The sequence below is a fragment of the Misgurnus anguillicaudatus genome, chromosome 20 (genome assembly GCF_027580225.2).
Source record: "Misgurnus anguillicaudatus chromosome 20, ASM2758022v2, whole genome shotgun sequence".
In the NCBI taxonomy this organism is placed as follows: domain Eukaryota; kingdom Metazoa; phylum Chordata; class Actinopteri; order Cypriniformes; family Cobitidae; genus Misgurnus; species Misgurnus anguillicaudatus.
In genome coordinates, this window is record NC_073356.2 from 2,648,236 (window position 1) to 2,672,203 (window position 23,968).

The 23,968-nt window shown below is 38.4% G+C and overlaps 3 protein-coding genes across 6 annotated transcripts in view; 1 reads left to right on the forward strand and 2 right to left on the reverse strand.

Moving 5' to 3' along the window:
* atxn1a (ataxin 1a) overlaps window positions 1-8,071 on the forward strand; it is a 91,969-nt gene extending 83,898 nt beyond the window's left edge. For all 3 annotated transcript variants that reach the window (XM_055219047.2, XM_055219049.2, XM_055219048.2), the window contains one exon: window positions 779-8,071. In XM_055219047.2, coding sequence (XP_055075022.2) covers window positions 779-1,330 — 552 coding nt within the window. In that variant the 3' untranslated portion in view covers window positions 1,331-8,071. The remainder of the gene's footprint in view (window positions 1-778) is intronic.
* A 525-nt stretch (window positions 8,072-8,596) lies between these two features.
* Window positions 8,597-17,591, reverse strand: gmpr (guanosine monophosphate reductase). The gene is made up of 9 exons (XM_055219053.2): window positions 17,313-17,591; window positions 15,975-16,094; window positions 15,658-15,741; window positions 13,092-13,265; window positions 12,921-13,002; window positions 12,710-12,816; window positions 12,226-12,268; window positions 11,974-12,133; window positions 8,597-9,457 (listed from the first exon to the last, which is right to left on the reverse strand). Exons 1-9 carry the CDS (start codon window positions 17,397-17,399, stop codon window positions 9,277-9,279), a joined length of 1,038 nt encoding a protein of 345 aa, XP_055075028.1. The 5' UTR covers window positions 17,400-17,591; the 3' UTR covers window positions 8,597-9,276.
* Window positions 17,592-19,530: 1,939 nt separating this feature from the next.
* fuca1.2 (alpha-L-fucosidase 1, tandem duplicate 2) lies at window positions 19,531-23,856 on the reverse strand. 2 transcript variants are annotated; one of them, XM_073857995.1, is made up of 9 exons: window positions 23,302-23,856; window positions 23,064-23,195; window positions 21,596-21,733; window positions 21,378-21,483; window positions 21,096-21,296; window positions 20,360-20,550; window positions 19,926-20,025; window positions 19,671-19,806; window positions 19,531-19,640 (listed from the first exon to the last, which is right to left on the reverse strand). In XM_073857995.1, exons 1-8 carry the CDS (start codon window positions 23,643-23,645, stop codon window positions 19,675-19,677), a joined length of 1,344 nt encoding a protein of 447 aa, XP_073714096.1. In that variant the 5' UTR covers window positions 23,646-23,856; the 3' UTR covers window positions 19,531-19,640; window positions 19,671-19,674. The 2 variants fall into 2 exon arrangements, with proteins under 2 accessions (XP_073714096.1, XP_073714095.1); XM_073857994.1 differs by having other exon boundaries at window positions 19,531-19,806; window positions 23,302-23,855.
* Window positions 23,857-23,968: the final 112 nt, after the last annotated feature.

Consider the following 23,968-nt stretch of genomic DNA (forward strand, 5'->3'; position numbering starts at 1 on the left):
CCATATTTTAATGCTATTGTTACATTCATATGCCAAGCATTTCTTTATTTCTGTTTTGCCCTTACAAGTAAAGTGTATATGATGCAGACATTTGTGAAGCTGACATTTTGGATTGCTCAAATAAACAGAGCAGTGTTAAAAAGTTACAGAACAATAGCCCATAAACTAATTTCTTTGTCAGTTGTCTGTGGACATTAAAGAGATATTGGATTCTGAAAGATATACCCCTAGATGACAAATTTAATTTCAGTTTAACAATTGAAGATATCTTAATGCCCAGGGATCTTTTTTACTTTGTTATAGCATTCACACATCGTTATAATCTCAGTTTGGTTATCCATATGGTCATTAGGTTGATATTCTCATATGCCTTAAGGGTGTGAATGTCCTCCTACATGAACTCCACCTGCACCCAATCATCGTAACTAGGTGTGGGGTAAATTGGCAGCTGAAATCATATCCCTGTTCTACAATCCATCTCCTGGCTGTCCCCATGGCATCTTTGTTTAGTTTGTGTGGGATTTACTGGCAGAATTGAGTCATTCCTTATTTCTGCTTCCTTCTGTTGTACTGTGAGTGGGCTATGAAAAATCTGTTTCATTTGTCTTGGAGTTGAGATGGGGCCACCCACTCAAATCAGCACTAAAGTCTGTCAGTATGAGAGGTGCTGATTAACAGATGCTATTTAGCAAAAGCGTTCATTCATTTCACCATGCTTTTTTTGCATGACGTTTATGTTTGCCATGACTTCTTTTTCTGCCACCCTCTTCTCCTCCAGGTCAGCGTGGAGGTTCTCGTCGAGTATCCGTTCTTCGTGTTTGGTCAGGGCTGGTCATCCTGTTGTCCCGAACGGACCACCCAGCTGCTGGAGCTGCCGTGCACCAAGCTGTCAGTGGGTGACGTCTGCATTTCTCTTACCCTGAAAAACCTAAGGAACGGCTCTATCAAGAAGAACCAAGGCCAAGTTTTGGACGGGCCAACCCTCGGTCCACCCTTCAAGTCACCCAAAGCACACTCGAGTGGGGCGCGAGGGGGTCGTCGACACACAGAACAGGAGAATGGACTTGGGCAGTGCAGTGGCGGTGGCGCTCAGGGCAATGGAGAGAATGGAGAACTGAGGTTTGGGGAAAGGGACATCTTCAAAGCACCACTGCCCACTGAATCAGAGTCCAACAGCAAACCCACAGGACGCAAAAGGAGATGGTCAGCACCTGAAGGCCGCAAAGTAGAAAATCCAGATGGAGAGCCCCCTTTAACGTTCCCCAAGCCTTCATTTATCCCTCAGGAGGTTAAAATTAGTATCGAAGGCAAATCAAATATTGGCAAGTGAATGCCCGTCAGACTATCAGAGCTTAAAAATGAAATTATACATGAATTTAACCACAGAATGTTTTTGATTTCTGACTTTTGATTTTCTATCCAGATTATTGTACCTTCAATCTAAATTGACTTCATATGTACATGATCACATCACATATTAACATTGTAATAGATGCATTCAATATTACACAGGCGATTGGTTAAACTCGTTTAATGTGGGCAATATGCGAGATAAAAAGGTTGTGGTTACCCAAGCATTGCGTGACTGCCTGAAAGGTATATGCAGACCAGTCTTAGCTAACAAGGCTAAAAGTCTCCTATTTCTGACACCATGTACATTGTTTGGCCCAGTAGTCCAACTAGCATAAAAAATTCACCTTCTGAATTGAATAAGCATGAGAACTTTAGAGAGAGAAGGTGGGAAACTGGTGTGAATAACATTGTTAACGGTGGCAGAACGGATTTCACTTCTTCACTGGTTGCGGGAGTTTACATGATGTCAGCCATCTTGTTTCATCTGATGTTTAACTGTGACCTAAAGAGATTATCAATCCTAACAATCGTTGCTGCAGTTAGACCTGCATTGATTACATTTACCTATTCAATAGTAAGAAGAGCTTTTCAACAACTATGGCAGCATTTCCCAACCCTTTTCCTGGAGGCACACCAACTCATTTTGAATGTCTCCCTTATCTGACCGAATTTTTTTCCATTATGGAGTATCTATTAATGAGCTGATTCAGGTGTGTTTAAATAGGCCTCCAGGAACAGGGTTGGGAAACACTCTATCCTGGTACAGGCCAAGAAAGATGATGTCATCAAGCAGTGCCAGTTGCTCCTAAGAAGGATGAAACTTCATTTTGAACAGGGATAATGGTTGAGTCTATTTTTATAAATATCCAACTGTCTAACCTTTTTTAATTTGATGCTCTTTGTAGTTTTGCATGTTTTAATTTTCCGTTTCACTTTTCAAGCCCTCCTATCAAAACTGATATTTGTTTCTTTTTACGATGAATTTGTAAACCTTACAATCAGGGGTCATTTTTTACATAGACAGAAGGGTTCATGTCTGTGTATATGTGCATGTATTGATGCATACAAACACAATAGTTCAGTCATTTAGAAGGGTAGAGCTGAGGTCGACCAGTCCCTGTTTTTGATATGACAAGAGAAAAGAGATTATTTTGAAAGAAAGGGAAAGAAAGTTGGACGTAACGAGTGGTTGTCCTAAAGCATTTTAAAAGCCTGTCATAGCTTAGTCCAATTATAAGATGGGTGGTAATGATTATTATAATTAATAATACTATAATTATTTTGGTTATGATTGCTACTACTATTTTCTGTTGATTTTTCAACGTGAACACAGTACTGTATGATGAATTGGATGTCGTGTGGGATCACGGGGATCTCTTACTTTGTGAAGAGAAGAATGTAACGGGTTTAAGAAAGAAAAAAGGAAAATGAGATTTTCGTCCTAGAGAGGACTGCTTTAAAGTACAGTAAGCACTTTTCTCATCGCGTCTGATTGGTTCAGCCTCAGCAGCTTGGGTAAAGATTGGCGCGATGGGGCGTGGCCTGTAAAACAACTGCCATTTAAAGCATTTAAAGAGATGTATGAAAGTGTGAATGCAAGCGAAAATAAGTACAGAGACTGTCTGATTATATTTACAGAGAGATTGGGTAAGAGATTGAAGGCTGTCATATACGTTTATTTGCTATGTATGTGATTGCGTGCATCATTGTATGCGTTCACGCATTGGCATATACGTACATAAACACACATACACATTTATATGTGGTTACGGTGATTTTCAATCATGTTGAAATATGTCATGTATTTTTGTGTACATTAACATGTATAGAACTGCATATGCTATCTATCTTACTGTATGAAAGCGCAAGCACGTTGTTTTCAGTCCCGTCGCCCCAAAGACACACTGACTCATTGAACGTATGTGAAATGTAGTAATTTCAGTAATTTGTAGTATATTTGTGTGTGTTTGAAGAGAGGATGCGCGAATTGTGTGTGTGCGTATAATACCAAGCATATTATAAATAGATATTTAAGTTCTACTTAAAAGAATATTGCAATTTGCACATCTGGAGAGATAGTAACACGATTTTTGTTTGGTTTTCAGCCGGCACAGGATAGGGCTGTAAACCCGATTTTACTGAAATGTAGCAGTTTCTTAACAAGTTTGTCCGGTTGGCAGGATTGATTCATTTGACCCCGCAATTCTTTTCGAAGCCTCCTTTCCGGGGTCGGAGTATAGTTTGGTGTATAGGAGTGAATCGAGTCATTGCCTGTGACCTGCTCACTTGTTTGAGTCCTTTGAATGGTCAGGCTCAAGTTAACTTGAGTGGGTGAAGATGATTAGTGGTAGTGAATGATGAATGGATGGGTTGGTTAACCGATTTATTGAGTGGTGGTGGGTGGGTGAGTGCACCCCATATATAATTTGAAAATGCTTTATTTTTTATAATAAAACAGGGTTTCACAGATCAACACCACAACTGTGCATTTTTTTCTTTTTTCCATTTGACATCTGTCCCCGTTTGAAGTGTCTGTGTTTTACTTGGATTGTATGTATCTGCTTCAACCAATTTCATTTGATCTTTCTGTTCAATGTGTGTTTTTTGGGCCAAAAGGTAGAACTAAGATGTTATATGGCTTGTCCATTGATGTGCATTGCACTGCAAGAACGCGACTTTCAATAGCAAACCATTGATTTAATCAATCCCATTCATTTTCAGATTTAGTAGAAGTGCATTGCTTCAGTAATACAACATTCTGGTTGCACAGAGCGTTTCCATTTTACACACAAGAAGCATTCCGATCAACGGCACGTAGCAATAACCTCTCGTCTTGTGCTGAACCAAATAAAGCGAACCGGACATCGATGCCAGAACTCGGACATTGACGGTCCGTTCGACCTCGCCGACCACTTTCATCCGCTTTAGGTTGATTTTGCGGTTTGCACAGCCGGCCCTCGGTTACTTCAGGGAGAAATGTACGTTAATATGCAGTGACAGAGTCTGTCCCCTCCTAGCCGTCTTAAATCCTAATCGATAGTGACCTCCAGGTTTTTTTTTCAGGTGCCCACACAGAACCAGTACGCCTCTCATGGCCACGAGGCCCAGAGTATGTTTACCCAGCCACAACCGTTAGCTACCTTCTGTTGCCTGGCACGTGCGTGCAACCGCCTCCTCTGCCGTCCCAACACCCGAGAACAATAAATGACAGGAAGGTTTCATCTCCCCCTCCTTTGCTCCCTGTTTTGTCTCATTCACAGCCATAAAACCTTGACAGTATTTGTAATGGACTTTCCTTTGATTTAACGTCGAGCACCAGTGGTTGTCAAGTTACATTTTCAGTAAAACATATTTTGACAGTCCCTGCGACCAATCTACTTGAATGAACTTTTGTTACGTTTCAAAGAAGAACTATTCATGCAACGTGAGGGTGAATTATCTAGGTTTGGTTTCTGTACCACACTTATTGACAAGCATGTCGTCTGTTGGCTTCTGGACTTTAAAGATGTTTTGCTGTTCGTCTTGGATCACTCGAATAAGTGATTGTAAAATACTCTCAAATATCAAAAGTCCAGTTGCAAATGAATGAAATATGCCTGACATTATACCTAGATGTTTCACCTCAATCACATTTAGTCGTTATCATAGAGAATTATTATTTGTACCAAAATGCGTAAATATAAAAGTGAAACCCAACTTTTCCCTCCTCTGTCTTGAAATGTATTACAAATGTCATTTCTTGTGTCACCTGTATGTAGCAGTGTTTCTGTGCTCTTCATTCAGACAACTTACTAGCTCTATTATTGTTGTATATGTAGTTTAAAACAGCCCGCGGGTTGTATTTGCTATTTGTGAGTAAAGAGAGGCAATTATTGTATTTTCACCTGATGTATGGTTTTTGCACATCTGCTTCTTGTCTGTGTTTCTTGTACTTTAGCAGAAGGGTCTGATGTAGTTGATATGATGTCGTCATCATCAGCCTTTCTGTTAAAGGTCAAAAATCTTTCCTTGGGCTTTACTCAGGGATGGGAACGGTGTGAATGCGTGCATGTTGTTTGATGGGGGTTTATAACTTGGAAAGTTTGGTGTAATTGTAAAGACATGTGTCGTTTGTTTTCAAGTTGTGTGTTAAACGGTCGTGTCATTGGCCCTGTGCTTTGGTTTTCACACACTGTCTCTACACCATATGAGGCCTTCCTAACACACACACTCTCTGTCTGTCTGTCTCCGTGTATCTGTCTGTTTGCGTTTGTCTGTCTGTGTTTCCACTGACATCATAAGCTCAGATCCTCACACATGCAAGATATTGAAATAGACTGAACGAATGAGAAACGAATCGTCGACCTCATCCAAGTGGGGACCACTTTTATAAAAACCAACTTAAAATGCACATTTTGCAGAATAGATAGACTTAATAATACTGTTTCAGCACTTTCTAATCCCGAGGAATGACGAGGAGGACATGGTGACATCATAGTTTCTACCCTCCATCTCTGCTCGTTCCTGGGTCCAACGCGTTGAGATGTCGAGGGCAGAGATTTCAAATAAAGTTTGACTTGAGACGACTTAACTTTTTGTTGTATTGATTTGTGCTTGTTTTGTGTTTTGTTTTCAAGACGGTTCTATATTTGACCTTTTCTTGTATTTGGTCTCCTCTGTAGCACTCTTAAACCGTGACGGGAGATGAAAGAAAGTGTTTTCATCAATGTTTCTCTTGAGAGGAGCACACTGACAGTTTCCTTGTTTCTACTTTTGTTTGACTGGCACACAAAGACGAATGTTTGTGCGTGTTTCAGCGGTTTAAAAAAATAAATCAAAATTTCTTTTCTTAAGATCTTTTTTTGTTGTTGTTGTTGTTCTTTTGGGGTTTTCTTTTCAATATCAGTCATGAATTCTCTGTTAAATTGACTGTTGTTTGACAAATGTCTGAACCGCTGGATTATAAACCTCAGGCTGAGAACTTTTACAGGCCCACATTATGACTTTATTTCACCCTGATGTGTGGGCTGCTTGATATTATGGGTATTGTAATGACTCTTACTATGATTATAAATATTGTTCATTGTACTATTATTGAGCATTCAGCCATTGCTGGATAGTAAAAACCGTGCGCACTCTTTAAGAAGGGAGACTGGCCTCCAATTTCATGTCTCATCGGTGAGCTGGTAAACTGACAAGCACTCTCTCAGTAAGGCCAAACCCAGCCTGAACACACAAGATAAAGCCTTGTTTCAAGAGACTTGTGAAACACTCCCTTGTCGAACACTGAGGGACGTTTGTTGCCGTTGGGTTAAACCGGACACTTGGCCACGGTTGACCACTGAGAACTAAATGTCGGAGACTTATTGACCACCTAAACCAACCTGTGTACAGATGCTGTTCTCACATATCACCCTGACACACAGCAATCAACAATCTCTTAATGTGTGCGTGCGTGTGTGTGTTTATCTTACCAAATTTGTACAACTACACTTTCGAGAAATTGAACATATCTTTGAGAACAAAGGTAATTGCCAATGAATGCTTACAAATATGTCTCTGTAAAATTGTTTTTTTTTTAATAGAGCGTTTGTGGCCCAATTTGAACACTTCACTCATTCAGAAGAGTTTGTGTGAATCAAAATCTTAAAGGAGAACGTTCACAGTTGAATGAATAATCGGCACATGTTGAGTATATTAAATCTGAGGACAGATACACAAATACTTAGGAGCTCCCTCTAGTGCGCTGGCAGTGAAATGCGACCCTGTCAGATAAACAGCCCAGACTTTGTGAGGTTCGGTTATCATGATATGTCTAGTTCTTTTCATTTCTGTTTTCTATTATTTTGAGATTGAAATGTAAAGTTGTGTTTTGAGACATAAAGGAAGCCATTGGTCATTCCTCAGGAAGGAGTGGGTATCAGATATAGCAGTAAAAGTGTTGCAGGTCTTGTTGTAAAGAGATTTGATGTCTTCCATTGGAAGGGAAATGGAAGCTTTCTCTAGTTTCTTTATTCGCTTGCCATTGGACAGAAACATCTACGATCACAGAACCACCGGATTGGACGTTATCTACTATATGAAAACATCGACTGAGATGTCATTTCACTCAGTCGGTTTGTTATTTACATGGGTTTGGGGTTACTGGTGTGTAATAAACCATGACTGTTAAAGAAAAAATTAATGTTAAATCTAATCCAGAGGTTCTGTTTTGGTATGGAAAATTTAACAGAGGATTCTGGCCAGTAGCAAGAGATTGGGAGAGGAGGTTATGTTTTGCACCTTACTTAGTAAAGGAAAATATATAGATATAAATATATATATATATGAAACGTTATAAAGCTCTAGGTAGGAAATAATTGTGAAAGACAAACTTATTTGTTTTTTTCCATATGCGTGCATACTCTGTAAGTTGTGTAAAATATTGTACTTGCACTAGCTTTTATAAAAAGAAAACTAATATAAAAAAAGAAAATTGAAATTCTATTTTCTAATTGTGGTGTGTCTATTTGTAGGATACACTCACCTTGTTTCTTGAATTTTTTTTTTGGTCCCTTTCTTTGATGGTGCTTGCCGGTTTTCTAGTTAGAAATGATTTCATTATTCTGAACAACAACAAAATATTTGATTCAGGTTGTGAACAAATTTGTTTTAAAAGAAATTGTCTGTATACCAGTACAAGTTTATTGTTGCAGTATACACATACTAATAAAAATGACAGTGCCAATTGCAAACCGCAGCCTTTCTGGAGTCGAGTTGTTTGACGTGTTGTGTACTACATAGCAAACCAAAGTGGGCCAGTGTATTACATACTAGCATTTACTGCACATGAAAATGCAGGCAGAATCCATAAATCTCCAAAGCTTTACAGCCAAGCCCATTTTTTAATGTTAGGTTTAGGAATGTAGGACCTTTGAAGATACAGTACACACTTTGAGAAAATTCATAGGTTACTTTGTCCTTATAAACATTGGATCAACCTAGTATTTTATAAGCAAATAAATAAAATAAAACCCACTGAAGTTACTAAATTTCAGATGGATGTCTTCCACTGTGTGTGATATACATAAGACGTTGGGTCAAAGATGGTGTGAATTATCCACTATTAGATTATAGTAACTTTATTAGACAAAGATTACTGTCTGCATTCCCATTGGAGTTTGCTGCATCGCTGCTTATTTGCATAAACTCTGCTTATCTCACTCGTGTCCTTGCCAACTCTCATTGAAAGTCATAAAAGTATGCCAGGCGTTTCTCATTCAGATATGTTTTCATACATTTCACAAATTTAATATCGTATTTTCTTTCAACCTCATCTGCTGCTCAATGCTTCATGTTAAACAAATGAGGTGTAGCAGTTTTACATTCCTCTGATCGGATCTGACATCCCACCACACCCACTGTACATTCACAAAGAAATACTTCCCAACAGTACACAACACACCATAATAATAACACACAAGAGAATGTACTTCACTATCATCATCTGACCAGTAGACTGTAAGTAAAGAATCGGTTGCATAGTTAGAAAGAATGAATCGATTCCTTCGGTGTCTTCACGTAAAGAGCTTTCCTGTCAGATTGTTTTGTAATCAATTCAAGGCTTTAAATGAATCAAACTAAGTCATGCTGTTGTATCATTGGATATGCACATGGCTATACAACAATGTTCCTGAGTAAAACAGTAAAAATGTGTCTGTCTATAGTAACTAATATACTGTATGTGTATAGTAGTGTTTTTGAGGGAGTTAGTCAATCATCTACAGAGATACATGCATCCAAACAGCACAGAAAAGTCGTATAAGACTGTCTGTCTTTTCTTTCTAGAGTGGAATTATGCCACTTATTCAAAGATTTGAAGTGAACTCTGGGTCCCTTGCTCATCTTAACTGGTAATGGTGAATACACATAGGCAGCTATGTGTGCTTGCTTTAGTACACAATACTAGGTGAACATTTGGCTAGACTGCTGCGTGACCCTGATGAACGTCGTCCTGCGGCTCAGTTCTTTGAGTTTGGCAGCTCCTACATACGTGCAGGTGGACCGCAAGCCGCCCAAGACGTCTCTGATGGTGTTTTCCACATCGCCCTTGTAAGGCACCTGGATTGTCTTGCCCTCAGATGCCCTGAAATCAAATAAACATATGTACATCAATGCACGGCAGAAAAAACAATAAGTGCACTGTTAAAAAATTTTGCTGCCTTAAATTTGTTGTTGTATCAACTCAGATTTACAAGTCATGTCAACTTACTACTATTTATCTTGACTACAGATAAGTTGTTACAACTTATAAAATGAGTTGACTTTTTTCAACTATATTTTATAAGTTATAACAACTCAACTGTAGTCAAGATAAATAATAGTAAGTTGAAAAGACTTGTAAATCTGAGTTGATTCAACAAAAAAATCTAAGGCAGCAAATAATTTTTATAGTGTGGGATAGGGATGCATAACGATTAATTGCGATTAATCTATAGCAGAAAAAAGTTTTTTGTTTTTGTGTGTGTGTGTGTGTGTGTGTGTGAACTGTGTATAATAACTTTGTATAAATAAATGCATCCCTAGGATTTACTTTTATTTTTCAAGTTTTTGCACAATTATTTTTCAAGTAAGTTTCACATATATGGAAATTAAGTAAAATTACACTGTAAACAATATGTGATTTTACTTGGTAACAATAATATACATAATATTTTAAGTACTTTTAAAGGCTTATTCTTTATCGCAATCTTTGTGAAATGTCTTCTTTTCTATACATATTTATTATTATATACCACAGTATGATGAGTACAAAGAAACTGATCTGCGTACTGGCATTAGCACAGTTATTAACACACATCATGATTTTCATTGATTTTTCATTGCAGCACTCTTATGAACAATGGTAACTACAAAACTCAAAAAAGAAAAAGAAACTCTTATAAATCTCAAAGATAAATTGGTAGCACTTTACAGATCAGTAATAACTGGGTAATGTCTTGGTAATATATACGTAATTTCATGGTAATATTTTAAACCACATATTACAAGTAATTACTGTTCATTATTCAGGCAATAACAATGAAAATTGTGTTGATTTAAAGCTAATGCTAAAATGGTAATAACTGTAGTGAATATGTACTAACTGAAATTATAAACGTTCAGGGTTTATTTATTTATTGTGAAGTAATATTTCTGTAATTACACAGCCAATGGTGTTATAAAGGAGTAAAATTTGATCTGTTACTACCTTAAAAGAAATGAATTAAATTCACAAACTACATGGTATCAGGGCTGTAAAATAAAATTAATGTATTAACCTGTTCCTACTTAATTTTCCAGACCATAAAGTCTCAGTGTTATTTTTTGTAATTACCTTGAAATAAGTGTAGTTTTAAGAAAACAACACAGTATCAGGGCTGTAAAATGCAGAATCAGTTATTTACACTTAATTACTCAGTTATTACTATCTGCTATGTGAAATAGGCTATACCATATGCTGAAACTGTTCAACAGACAAATACCTGCTGCAGAACTTTTATTAACTTATTTGAATCAACAACAAAGACATCCCTACTTTTTTTCTTTAACTAAATAATGACACAAGAAGGAAAAAGTGCTCAAATGTATTCATACAATTATTTTGTAAATAAAGAATCAAGCCAAAAATTATTTAGTAAAAGATGTGAAAATATCAAAGGGATGTCAGAGAAGTGAATAAAAGTTTTGCAGGGAACATTAAACACTTTATAGTTAAAAACACATAAAATAGTGTTTAAATGCAGTCCATTTTTGTCTACAAAAGTCATTCATGTAGTTTTTAACACAATATTAGTTTTTATCATAATTTTATTAATTTTATCATAATCCATTTAATTTGTAAGATAGAAATTAAGTAGAATTTTCTCAATAATGTGTTCATTTAGAATTACTACAATTGTTATTTGTTAATAATAACAAAAGTTATTTTAACTTAAATTTTGGTTAAAAACAATAATTCAACAAAATAAGTCAACTTTAAGGCATACAATCATTTTAAATGGCTCTTTCTGATCCCATTTTTTTTTTACTTTAATTAGTGTGTAATGTTGCTGTTACTGCATAAATAATACCTGATAAAGCTCAACATTCACGAAATGATAAAGCTCAACGTTCACTGCCAGGCGATATTTTTTCTTTTAAAAAATTGCATTTTAAAGCCTACAGCCGGTTTGGACTACAGTCCTTTACTTCCTGCTTTAATGAGGTCAGTTGACCAGTATTTTGACTAAACTCCGCCCACAGGAATACATCAGCCGCCAGCTAAGCTAACGGCAAGCTAAGCTGCTATCAAATCACAACACACTAAACAAGCTACACAATCAGAACTCGATACATATTTCTGAAGAAGGGACTTCATTCAAGGAAGACATCAGCCCGTTTTGAGGACAGTGAAAACAGCGCTATGCAGATAAGTTAATTGTGTAAAAAATACTGCATTTTTTACATGTGAAACATGAACACATGTTATATTCGCACTGTAAACACAATAAAAACACAGAAAGAACGGGACCTTTAAGCAGCGTCTGTGATTCATGTGGTTCTCCTGACATTCTTCCTAAAATGAATCACCTCAAAAACACCCTAAATATCAACTTTGATCACAAATGTAAACATCCTTACCTGTATTCTGCTACCCCTCCAACGTACTTCTTCATGGCTGTGTCTGAACTCATGCCATAAAACAACTTGAACTTCTTGCCATCCTTCTCGATGACCTCACCAGCGCACTGATCGTGTCCCGCTAACATCCCTCCCAGCATGACGAAATCTGCCCCTGCACCTAATCTCACATTCATAACACGTATACATAATAAGCTCTAGAAACACTGCATGAATGAAAACAATTCTTTTTTATTTTAATATAAAACTCACCAAAAGCTTTGGCAACATCCCCCGGGCAGCTGCAGCCTCCATCCTAGAGAAAAATCTCAGCTTTATTACAAAGGCCTACTTTAAAATACAATAAGACTTACAAAGTTAAACATAAGGGGATTGTGTATCCCAGATTTAATAAAATAGAAAATAGGAATGAACTGGATTTAATTTATCAACCGTCTCTCCATTATTACTTCTTGAATTGTTGAATCTCTCTCATAATATTAATTGTATACAGTAGATTGTTTAAAAGTGACTAATTCTTAACTAATATGATTATTTCAACAACATGAGTATAATGTATGTGTGAGAACTCATTTCTGGTTTGGTGTTGATGATGTGCTTGTTGCTTGGGCTACACGCGACAGAAAGGTCAGGAAACACTGCTGTCCTCTTGTGCTCATGTGTTGTAACTGACGTCTGGTTTCCTATTTGACAGTCAAAGCACTGAGTTGCGGTAATGATTTACTTAAAGACTCACAGAGATGATGTGTCCTTTGAGTCCATGAGCCGAGTCGGCACACTCGATAACAGCGCTCAGCTGTGGATAACCCACACCGGTCTTAATGCGTGTGGTGCACACTGAACCTAAAGATCAGAATGCATTCTCAAATATTATTAACGTGCTTCAATTTGTATCGGAAAATGTATTGCTTTAACTGGAAATCTAAATGTGAATGGGAAAACTGAACCTGGCCCAATGCCCACTTTAATGATATCAGCTCCAGACAAAATGAGCTCCTCTACCATCTCTCCTGTCACCACATTTCCTGCCTGTACAATACAATAGTACAATATTAAAGGTGCGAATAAACAAACATAAAAATATATTCAACGTTACATTTCAATCAAACTCATCTTACCATAATGGTATGGTTAGGAAACTTTTCATGAACTCTTTTAACGAACTCCACAAAGTGTTCGGAGTATCCGTTGGCCACGTCCAGGCAGATGTACTTGATGAGTGGAATCGCTTCCAGGATGCTGGACAGCTTCTCCAGATCCGCTGCTCCACTGCCTGAGCTCGCTGCTACGTGCTGAGGACCAGGAAAGATGCTCATTCAATTATTCAACAAAGTGAATTTGTCTATGTTTGTAGTGTGGGCTTTGTGATACTAAAGCAAAGAAATCTTTTTGTATGACTTTGGATATATTGTCTTATTTGCAATGTCATTCTATGGAGAAACAATGGGATGCTTTCATGAAATGCTTTGACAAATATGTAAGTCTGGACTGTCAAAAGATGATCTGTTATTATAGTATATTACAGACAGACTGATGGATTTGACAGATATCATTTTAATGTAGTTTGAAATACTTGGTGAGTCTAAAGCAGTAGTGGGGACAGGTCCTGGAGAGTTTAGTTCCAACCCTAACCAAACACACCTGAACTTCATTATCAAGTAATCCTGAAGACTTGAATTAGATTTTTAGGTGTGTTTAATTAGGGGACAGTTGCCCTCCAGGATCAGGGTTCCCCACATCTGGTCTAAATTGTGAGTTTAAAGGGATGCAGGTCTTGCTAAGTTGTTGCTAAATGATATCGTTTCAAGAAGTTCTTACGGTGCGTCCACACTGACAGTGACTTTATCACTGCGTCGTTAATCTCTTTAAATGAGGTCATAAGGAGGTGTTACCGAGTTACAACTATAAACAAATTAGTAACCCGTCCTTTGACGTAAGAAACTTCACTGCTTCACTCTCTTTGGTTGTTGCTTCCGAAAGTCACTCATCATTTGCATAGCGCCCCGTTCAGACTGCCAGCTACCAGCAGTAGCAGAGCGATATGATCTCATTCATTTCAAGAATTGAAACTTGGCGACACGAGTGACAATGGCTGTTTGCGACAGAAAGTGGGTGTGTCCGGCAAGGCAACAAAGTTGAGAAAAGTAAAACCTTATGCAAATGAAGAGCGAAGCAGAGGGGTTCACATTATCCGTCTCTCGTCAGTTATTGCAGTGGACGTTACTCATTTGTTTTTGACATGCAGAATTAGAAAAAACTCCCAATGACCTAATTAAAAGAGACAGGCGAATGAGGAGTAAAGTTGAACTGTTCTCAACTTGCTGCGTAGCTGGACACGCCCACTTCCTGTCGCCAACGGCCGCCGTCACTTGTATTGTCGCCAAGCTTCAGTTAAAAGAAATGAGATTGCGTCGCTCCGCTGTTGCTAGTCACTGGCAGTGTGCATGCAGCTTTAGTCGGTCCCCTTATGTGTTTTTTTGCAGTTGTTCTACCAAGTTGTTCTAGTTGGTTGCTGAGTCATTCACTAGGATATTCTGAGTAATTGCTAAGACAATATTAGGCCATAGGATTGATCTATGCAGTTGCTACAGCTTCATTGGGCTGTTGCCACAGTGTCTGGCCAGTTGCTATGGCATTAATGGTCAGTTGCCACAGTGTTCTGGCCAGTTGCTATTACATTAATGGTCAGTTGCCACAGTGTTCTGGCCGGTTGCTCTTGCATTGTTGGTCTGTTGCCACAGCCATTGTCACTGCTATGGCATTGCTGGGTTGTCACCACAGTGTTCTGGCCGGTTGCTATGATATTAATGGTCAGTTGCCACAGTGTTCTGGCCGGTTGCTATGGCATTGTTGGTCTGTTGCCACAATGTTTTGGCTGGTTGCTATGCTATTGCTAGGCTATCGCCACTGTGTTCTGGCTAGTTGTTATAGGCTGTTGTCAGAGTGTTCTGGCCAGTGGCTATGGCATTTTTGGGCTGTTGCCACATTGTTTTGGGTGGTTGCTATGGCATTGCTAGGCTGTCGCCACAGTGTTCTGGGTGGTTGTTAAGTGTGAAAGTGACAAGCTTTTGCATTTAACCCATCCCAGTGAGTAGTGAACACACGCGGTGCAAGTCGTGAACACACACACACCCAGAGTAGTGGGCAGCTATCCCAGCGCCCGGGGAGCAATTAGGGTAATGTGCCTTGCTCAAGGGCACCACAATTGCAATCTGCCAGCCGTGAAACTCGAATCTCGGGTTACAAGTCCAACTCAGAGTGTTCTGGCCGGTTGCTATGGCATCGTTAGGCTGTTGCCACAATGTTCTGGCCAATTGCTATGGCATTGTTGGGCTGTCACCACAGTGTTTTGGGTGGTTGCTATGGCATTTCTGGTGTTCTGGTCGGTTGCTATGGCATCCTTGGGATGTTGCCACAATGTTTTGGTGGTTGCTTTGGCATTGCTGGAGTATCGCCACAGTGTTTGGCTGGTTGCTATGGCTTCATTGGGGTGTTGCCACAGTGTTTTAGGTGGTTGCTATTGCATTGCTGGGTTGTCGCCACAGTGTTCCTGCCGGTTGCTATGACATCAATGGTCAATCGCCACAGTGTTTTGCTGGTTGCATCCACATTTCTAGATGGATGCTAGATTAGACTGTGCATCTAAATGAAACCTAGATGAGGAATTGATTTGTAGGCATTCACCTCCAGGCACTCTGGATGACTGGCAGCAAAACTCTTCCACTCCTCCAGTGAGTAATGCTTCTGGATGGCTGTAAAGAGAGTGTGCTGAAAGAGAGAGCAGACGCCAGTAAACGTCTGGCACTGAGACAGACGGAAATATAAGAGGCTATGGATCTCAAATCATGGCATTAGATACTGCTTATTACGTTTCAGTGAGATCATGATAATCACATTGATCATTGGTACCCAACAGTAAAACATGACTTTCTCTGGGTTGGATTTCAAAGGCTCAGTTGCTGATTCATCGGTTACTTGGCTTTATTTAAAGATGCACTCACCTTGCTAAGCACCTGTGCCATCTCAAAAGTGCCAGTGGTGTCCATGTTGGCAGCGATGATCGGGATCCCATTGTACGTCTGCTTGGAGTTTCGGAATGTGAAGGTCCTCTGCAGGTCAACCTTGGACAAAAATACACAACATGAACAACAGGAACTGTGACGAACGCTTTATGATGTTTATAGTGCACAAACAATTACTTGTGAAGCTAGTGTTAGTAAAACAAATCTAGTATAGAGTTATGTCTATATGCATAGACATAACTCATAATAATTGTCAGTAAAGAGTATGGTTGTTGACCTGTATACATTCTCTCTCTCTCTCTCTCTCTCTCTCTCTCTCTCTCTCTCTCTCTCTCTCTCTCTCTCTCTCTCTCTCAGTAACTAGTGCACATACATCCGTCACACTACACTGATCTATGAATAATCCTTCTTCTGCCATTTACCGAACTGTTCTGCTGGGGAAAATCACCATGTTTCTCTTTAAAGAGAAAGATTACAGTTATTTCACTCATAAGATAATTGCTTATGGTTGGCCAGATGAATGATTTATTAATGTTTGATTTTAAGAGTCATCTGTCTTTATGTTTCATCTGTCCTTTACGTCATCCTGCAGTGAGAAAGAGAGAAACCTTTCAGTGCAGAAACCACTGACCAAAGTTTAGACTATCAATGATGTTACAATGTAAGGACAAAGTGCTGGCAAATGAAAGCATCTGCAAGATTTCGATTTTAGCTCATGGATCCTGAAACTGCTTCTGAGTAAGAAAGAAACCTAAAGAGATATACAATATACAAAATCAAAACCCAACACCATGCTGGACTAAATCTGGAAGTAGAAACGACTTCTAGGCTTACTAAGCTCAATGACTGAGTCATTATAAAACACGTTTATGAATACATGAGCATCTGGACATATGGAGTGTGGTATGTTTTGGTCCCATGTCATTTGGAGGGTTAGGTATTAAAGTGTAACAACTATTCACGAGTATCACCCTCTGTCCTGCAGGTCTATTTTTAACCATGTTTTCAGAGCTCTTGATCTCAGGTTGCATTTACTGGTCAGTTGTCATTGAAAACTTTGCTTGGCTTGTTTCACAAAATACAGACAACACAACATAATCTGGAACACAGGCCACGGATAAACCAAAAGGAACCAAAATATGGTCCAAACAAATCAAAACCGATTCTGTCATTCAGACTCCGTCAAGGTCACTTAGATTTGCCCTCCCACTTCTCTACCACATGCAACAGTTAGGAATCAAAGCCGTCCTGTTGATTTAATATTAAACCTCCTGTACTTGAAGTCTTTAAGACAATAAACACAGGTTTCTCTCTCACCTCAGACCTGCTCTTCAAACTGCTCCTCTTTGGTCTGAAAAGGACATCTTTAAAGTCCAGTTTGAGGTCAGCATCCACCCGAGGCATAGCGGCAGATCTGAGAGCAGACGGGAGTCTCCTGAGACGGGCCGGTGCGGTCGATGGTCTGGAGCTCCGGGCACCAAACCCGAACCGGCAGAAGAGCAGCGTATTTATAGCGTAGAAAGGGCCGTCACTGCCCAGGTCCCCATTGCTTTATTTGGCAAGGCCTGCAGTCCCTCTCTCAGTCTCTCTCTGCTCGCCCCTCCTCTTGCATTCAGCAGTGGTGATGATAAATGTGTGTCCTGTGTGGCTGAATGTCACCTATAAACACAGCACATGTAGAAGACTGCAGTACTGCGGGTGTGTTCACACTGCACCTGCTGTCTGACTCAAGTACTGCTCCTGTCTCAATCAATATATAAAAGCTCATGGGAGATGGAGGGCGGGGGGAGAGGATGGAGATAAATGGACAGATCTTATTTGTCCCTGCCTATTGCGTTATTGCAGGCTTGTGGTTGTACTATATGTGATACAAGGAATTGTGCCATGAGCCACTGACTCTTTAAAGGGATAGTTCACCCAAAAAACTAAATTCTGCCCTCACAAATGCAGATAAAAATGTTAATGATCTGGGGCACCATTCACTTCCACAGTATTTTTTCCTACAAATCAATGGTGCCGCAGATCTGCTTGGTTAGAACACAAATGAAGATATTTTGGAAAACGTTTTTGTGTTAAATAGAACATAGAAATTCCTAAAAGTTTGGAACAACTTAAAGGGTGAATTTGTGAACAACCCCTTTTATGTATTTTGCTTTAAATTTAAGATATCAATTTATTGTGTAAAATAGCATATTGCAGAGACATTTTGATTTTCTTTTTCTATCGGCCAGTAAAATCTTTTCAGTCGGCCAGTAAATTTCTCTCTTACTTAAATTTGTTGTTTTTAATGAAAAAACACTCAGTGTCACTTAATGTAAAGTCAAAGTCTGACAGACGGTAATACGACCAATCATTATTCACTTTTTAACATGTTATACACTAGTTCAACACACTTATTCAAATAGCACCGTGAGATGTCAGATCCACATTAATTATGTCTTATGATGTAAATTATTAATTATCTAAATATGTTTAAAGTATAAATGTTTATGTAGTTTCACCAATTTTCTGTTTGTCTCTTATTTGTTGTATCGGCCATACAGCTTTCTTCGGTATCGTCCATTACATTTTTTTTAAAAAACCCATATTGGCCGACCACTAGTAATTAACAAGACTATCACTGGCCACAGGATTATAAATGACAGGTTTCACAAATGTATTCGCGATGATTAAATTGTGATGATTATTTACAGTAGGTATTGTTTATTTACAGGTATGTATTGTTTTAAGGGGACATTTCACAAGATTTTTCTTAAGATGTCAAATAAATCTTTGGTGTCCCCAGAGTACATGTGTGAAAGTTATATACCATATTTTTCCGTCTATAAGCCGCTTTTTTCATATCTTGGCTGGTGCTGCGTCTTATAGTCAGGTGCGCCTTGTAAGTCAGTATGAATTAATTTTGACATTTATGATCATGAAAGTGCATACATTTTTTTTACATTGATGCTCAGATTAGTCTTTTTTTTAACCGATCATGTACGCACTGAAGGTCAAATGTTTATTTAGAATCAGGATTTGAGTAAAAAAAATCACAGTATCATCAGCATACAGTAAGCATTCTGAGTATTTACACACTTGAGGGAGATCATTAATATATAAAAAAAGTCCAAGAAACAATACACACAAGTGCAAACACTGATCGCCATGATGGTGGTTTGTTGAAATTTGAAACTCATTTGTGCTGTCAATTATTTCTTCTTTTTTTTCCCTCTCTGCACTAAATGGGAGTGTCGTGGTTGGATAGTGCAGATTAAGGGGCGGTATTATTATAATAAGGTCATCCTCTGACATCACAAGAGCAACATGACCTATCAATGATATTTTTCACATGCTGCAGAGAATGGTTTACCAAAAATAAGTTAGGCTACTGGTTGAAATTTTTCCCTTTTTTTTACTTGATAGAATTATTGAAGACACGCATATAGCAAAAGTCAGATTTTTATGATATGTCCCCTTAAAAGTGAAGTAACAGTTTTGCTCAGTGTGTATTGTTTCTAAGCCCAAGCAAAGGTCAAGTAACACAATTACATAGTTAAACATTTAAAAAAGTAGTTTATTTGGTTTGGATGTGTCAGTTGTTCAATCATTAAGCAAACAGTTTTATAAAGGCAGTAAAAATGTGATTCAGTGCTCCATTTTAAACATCTAAAAATCATGACATTGTAATTGAAGGGGTTTAATTGACCCCATCCAGTTTGATGGTCCAGGCTTGAGCAGGTGTACAAGGCAGATCTGGCAGAAGAAGAATGAGTCCTGATAAGTGCAGAGGAGCCCATTTCAGCGGCTCAGGGTTACCTAACAAAGTCACCTGTACAGAGATGCAAGACGAACACTGAGACCTCCTTTCATATGTCAGAAGTTCAAATAATGCACATTTCATTCCTAAACATCGTTACGTAAAGTTAGTTTGATTTTGTGAATACTTACCACGGTTTTGTCAGATGTTATGGGTGTAGAGAGCTGAAACATTTCCTTCTTGGGATTTGCGGTAAAGATGGCATACACCGTGCTGCCTTTTGAAGTGTACCTGGAAATTAAGAAACACTAAAACTAATGAAGCATTCAGAGATTTAATAGAAAAGCTAATGTTTGACACCAGAAGCACACAGAAAAGACAGCGGGATGCTTGTTATAATGAACATATGGAAAAGTATTTGAATCATTCACGACGGTCACATGATCAGGGAACAGTGCAGTTCTTTCCTTTGGACATGAAGTTGTGGTTTTCGCCGCGGGCTCCTATTGTTTTTCAATGATGATGATTTCAGTTGGAGATATAACTTCTTGAAGTTCTTTAAAAGACAATACGTGAAAAAAAGATCCATTCACTTCCCATGAAAGAAAAACAAGAATCAACTCACCAGACAGGTACAGTAGCATTCTCAGTCTGGACTTTCCAAGGCTCGGTTGCATAGATGGCTTCTCCATTGATTCTCATCCAGTCACCAATACTTCGGAGACGTTCCTCAAACACAGGAGGAATCATGCCTTCTGCTGTCGGCCCTACATTCAACAGGTAATTTCCCCCTAAACTCACTGTGTAGACCATGTCCTGTGAAAACACACCATGAGAAATAACTTTACTTCATGGAGGATCGTGGAGTATGCTTACATCAGACTCCTATAATTCATGACAGTTTTAATAAACATATTTTATTTCATATCAAATTAAAGTGGATGTATCATGAAAATCTGCATATAATTGGGTCCCCAGTGCTTCTATCAACCTAAAAAGATCAACCCAGTAACTTAGTTTTGGTAAACCATTCTTTGCATTCTTTGTGAAAAAGAATTCATTGAAATTTGCCTCCCTTTGTGATATCAGAAGGGGATAATACGCCTCTTAATCTGCACTGTCCAACCACGCCACTGCCATTTAGTGCAGAGATCAGCTCATTTGCATTTTAAAGAACACACCCCAAAACAGCACATTTTCACACACCTACAAAGTGGCAGTTTTAACATGTGATCTCTGGGGACAACAAAGATTTCATTTGTCTTAAAAAAGTCTTGTGAAATGCTCTCTTTAAGATATGCTTATTTGTATGTATAATGTACTCAAGACAGACTACTTCTAATATCAACAACACGTCCCACCTTTATAATAGATGGCAAGTCCATTAATTCTCCCAACATCATATTTCGGCGATACCCCCAGGAGTAATTATCCACTGATGTGCATTTTTCCCACTTGTGTTTGGGAAGCTGCCCCGGGGTAAACTTGTCAGCGCAGTTGTAATAACCTCCGTGTTTACAGGAACAGCCCGCCCCCCATCTGTCATTGGTCACCACTACATCCTGTAAAGAGTTTGAAAATGTTGTGTTTATAATCTTGAACATTTCAAACGCAGTTAAAAAAAAAATAAGAAGAAATCTCACTTTGACAGGACTATCATTGTAAAGCCAAGCTAGAAATTCTGTGGAGTTCCAATAGGTGTCAGGTGCTTCCCAATCCCCATCTGACCAAATTAATTCTGGCTTGTACCTGAAAGGACCGACACATGTCATAAAACTATTACAATAAAGCCATATACAGTATATGTATTGTAGGCTGTAAAGGTTCTCACGCACAACATCATGTGATCAATATCTTTTACCTATTGACCAGATTGTGGAGTTCTGGCATTACTTTGTTTATAACAAACTCTTGGGTTTTGAAACCTGACTGCTTGTCACTCAGGTAGAGGGGATTGAACCACTCGAATAGAGTGCTGTAGAGTCCATAATGTAGAGACCTAATATTCACAAACAGATTTCAAATAACATGTTAGTTTAAAAAAACCTGAAATGTCTTCAAATCAGCATTGCAGCATTGTTAAACTTTAATTTGTTTAACACACAGCCTTGAATCTGAAAAGAATCCACATAGAAAATACTGTAGTATACTTATGTATTCACTATAGTAAACTGTACTACATAATATACTGTAGAATGTAATAATTACTGTAACACTTTATAAGTTAAAGGTGCCATAGAATGTAAAACTTATCTAAGCATAGATGAATAATAAAAGTTCTGACACATCACGAGACTTAAACATGACTGTTTCCTCATTCTTATGTAAACCTCGTGCATGTAAAAAACAAAACAGACCGATCTTAACATCAGTGATGTAACAGTCGAGATGTACAACCAACATTAAATTACACATTAAATTAAGTACAATGTTGTTACAATGCTAAAAACAAAGTTGCAACTGCTGAGTTAGCGCTATATGAAGAGTTTCGTTGCAAAACAAGATAACTCTGTTTTTTTATTTTTCAGAAATCTCATTTTTTGGTTGTGCATTCCAATTAATATCAATTCAACTGCAGTTGTTTTTTTATTTAAATATAACTTTAAAAAATACAGCTAAGTAGCACCATAAAACAAAATAATAACATGAAAACATAATAATAAACATGTTTTGACAAAAATGTTAAAAACTGAGTTATCTCGTTTTGCAACGAAACTCTTCATATGCTAGTTAATGCTATATGCTAACGTTTAGGCTGTTAGTTCTTCTATTCACATTATAGTTACATTTTGCAGGTCCATACTGAAAAAACACCTTACCACTCAGAAAAGACCATTAACAATCTCCAAACATTTGAATATTCCTTAAAATCTGCATCTTCATCTGATACAGACTCAACACACAGAGCTACTGAAGGAGCTGCTCTGAGAAACAGCCAATTAGAGCAGAGCTCAACATTATTATTCATGACCCAAATCCTAGGGTTGTAAATGACATGTAAAACTGTCTCTGGATCATTTTTGCACTTAAACACATTCCTTCTATGTAGATTTTAGAGAACAATTTAACAGATTATTTTTATGCATTCTTTGGCACCTTTAATGTTTACTACAGTTTCAGGCTACTATTAAGTAAATACTGTAGTATATTTTAAATATTTACTCTGGTAAGGTTCAAAACTACTACAGTATACATAGTACCTAGGAAGTGAATAGTGTATACATAAGTATATTTTCATGTGGAAAGCTGAAGGGCAAAATGACGTCAGAATGATAGCGGAAGTGTGTGTTTTGAAACCTTTATTTTCAAACAAACACTGTCTACTGTACCTCTTCCTTACTGCATCGCCCAAGTCTGCGACAAGATCCCTATGAGGTCCATTATCAACCGAATTCCAGTTCCAGGAATTCGGGGATCCCCAATTCGTAAATCCTTCGTGGTGTTTCGAAGTAAGGACCACGTATCTGCACGCAACATATAAAGTATTAATATACACACACTCGCAACACAAACAACTATCTATATTTATATTAAAGTATATTTATATTAAGTATATCTAAATCATCATATTTGGCTCCCGAAGCTAGGAAAACATCCGCCCACTGTTCGGGGTCAAAAAACTGTGCGTGAAAGTCAGGTGCAAAATCCGCGTATGTGAATCCTGGTGGATAGTTTTTCAGCATGTAGTCTACGTAACTGGCTTTGTGGGCGCCCTTCCAGTTCCACCAGAACCACTCACTCCCGAAACCAGGTACAGAAAACACCCCCCAGTGAATAAAGATGCCGAACTTCGCCTCGTCGTACCATTTGGGCAGAGGTCTGGAGTCCAAACTCGTCCAGTCCGGTGTAAATTTAACTCCGATGCATGATGTGCAAAATACGGCACAAAGAAACAGCGATATCCGAGTCATTTCTATGCATTCACTGCGGTCAGTCAGATGATGATGATGATGATGAATGTAAGTAAGAGTAAGAGTGAACGGATCAAGCACGGCTGTCAGTGCCTATATGAATGCACTTTGATCTCTGAATAAGAAACATATTTCTTTCTGTTCCACATAGCGCAGCCACAAAAACCGAAAAAACAAGTTTATTTCCTGGTTTGTCATATGATATCAAACATTTGAACACAGCACATGACTTCCATGCAAGACTGACGTCATGCACCGCTGCGCGGGCTGTTAAGTGACATCACAGTTCCGCGAGTACTGTGCTTTTGAATCGCTCTCGCGTT

What these genes read in the sequence shown, in the direction of transcription:
- gmpr (XM_055219053.2), bottom strand. Translation starts at nt 17,399, where the DNA reads ATGCCTCGGGTGGATGCTGACCTCAAACTGGACTTTAAAGATGTCCTT. An exon ending in GTCATCCAGAGTGCCTGGAG is followed by an intron (nt 13,266 to 15,657) that starts GTGAATGCCTAC and finishes CCTGGTCCTCAG; the next exon opens with CACGTAGCAGCGAGCTCAGG. An exon ending in TTCCTAACCATACCATTATG is followed by an intron (nt 13,003 to 13,091) that starts GTAAGATGAGTT and finishes TGTATTGTACAG; the next exon opens with GCAGGAAATGTGGTGACAGG.
- fuca1.2 (XM_073857995.1), bottom strand. Translation starts at nt 23,645, where the DNA reads ATGACTCGGATATCGCTGTTTCTTTGTGCCGTATTTTGCACATCATGC. An exon ending in ACTTGCCATCTATTATAAAG is followed by an intron (nt 20,551 to 21,095) that starts GTGGGACGTGTT and finishes GTGTTTTCACAG; the next exon opens with GACATGGTCTACACAGTGAG. An exon ending in AATGCTACTGTACCTGTCTG is followed by an intron (nt 20,026 to 20,359) that starts GTGAGTTGATTC and finishes CTTAATTTCCAG; the next exon opens with GTACACTTCAAAAGGCAGCA.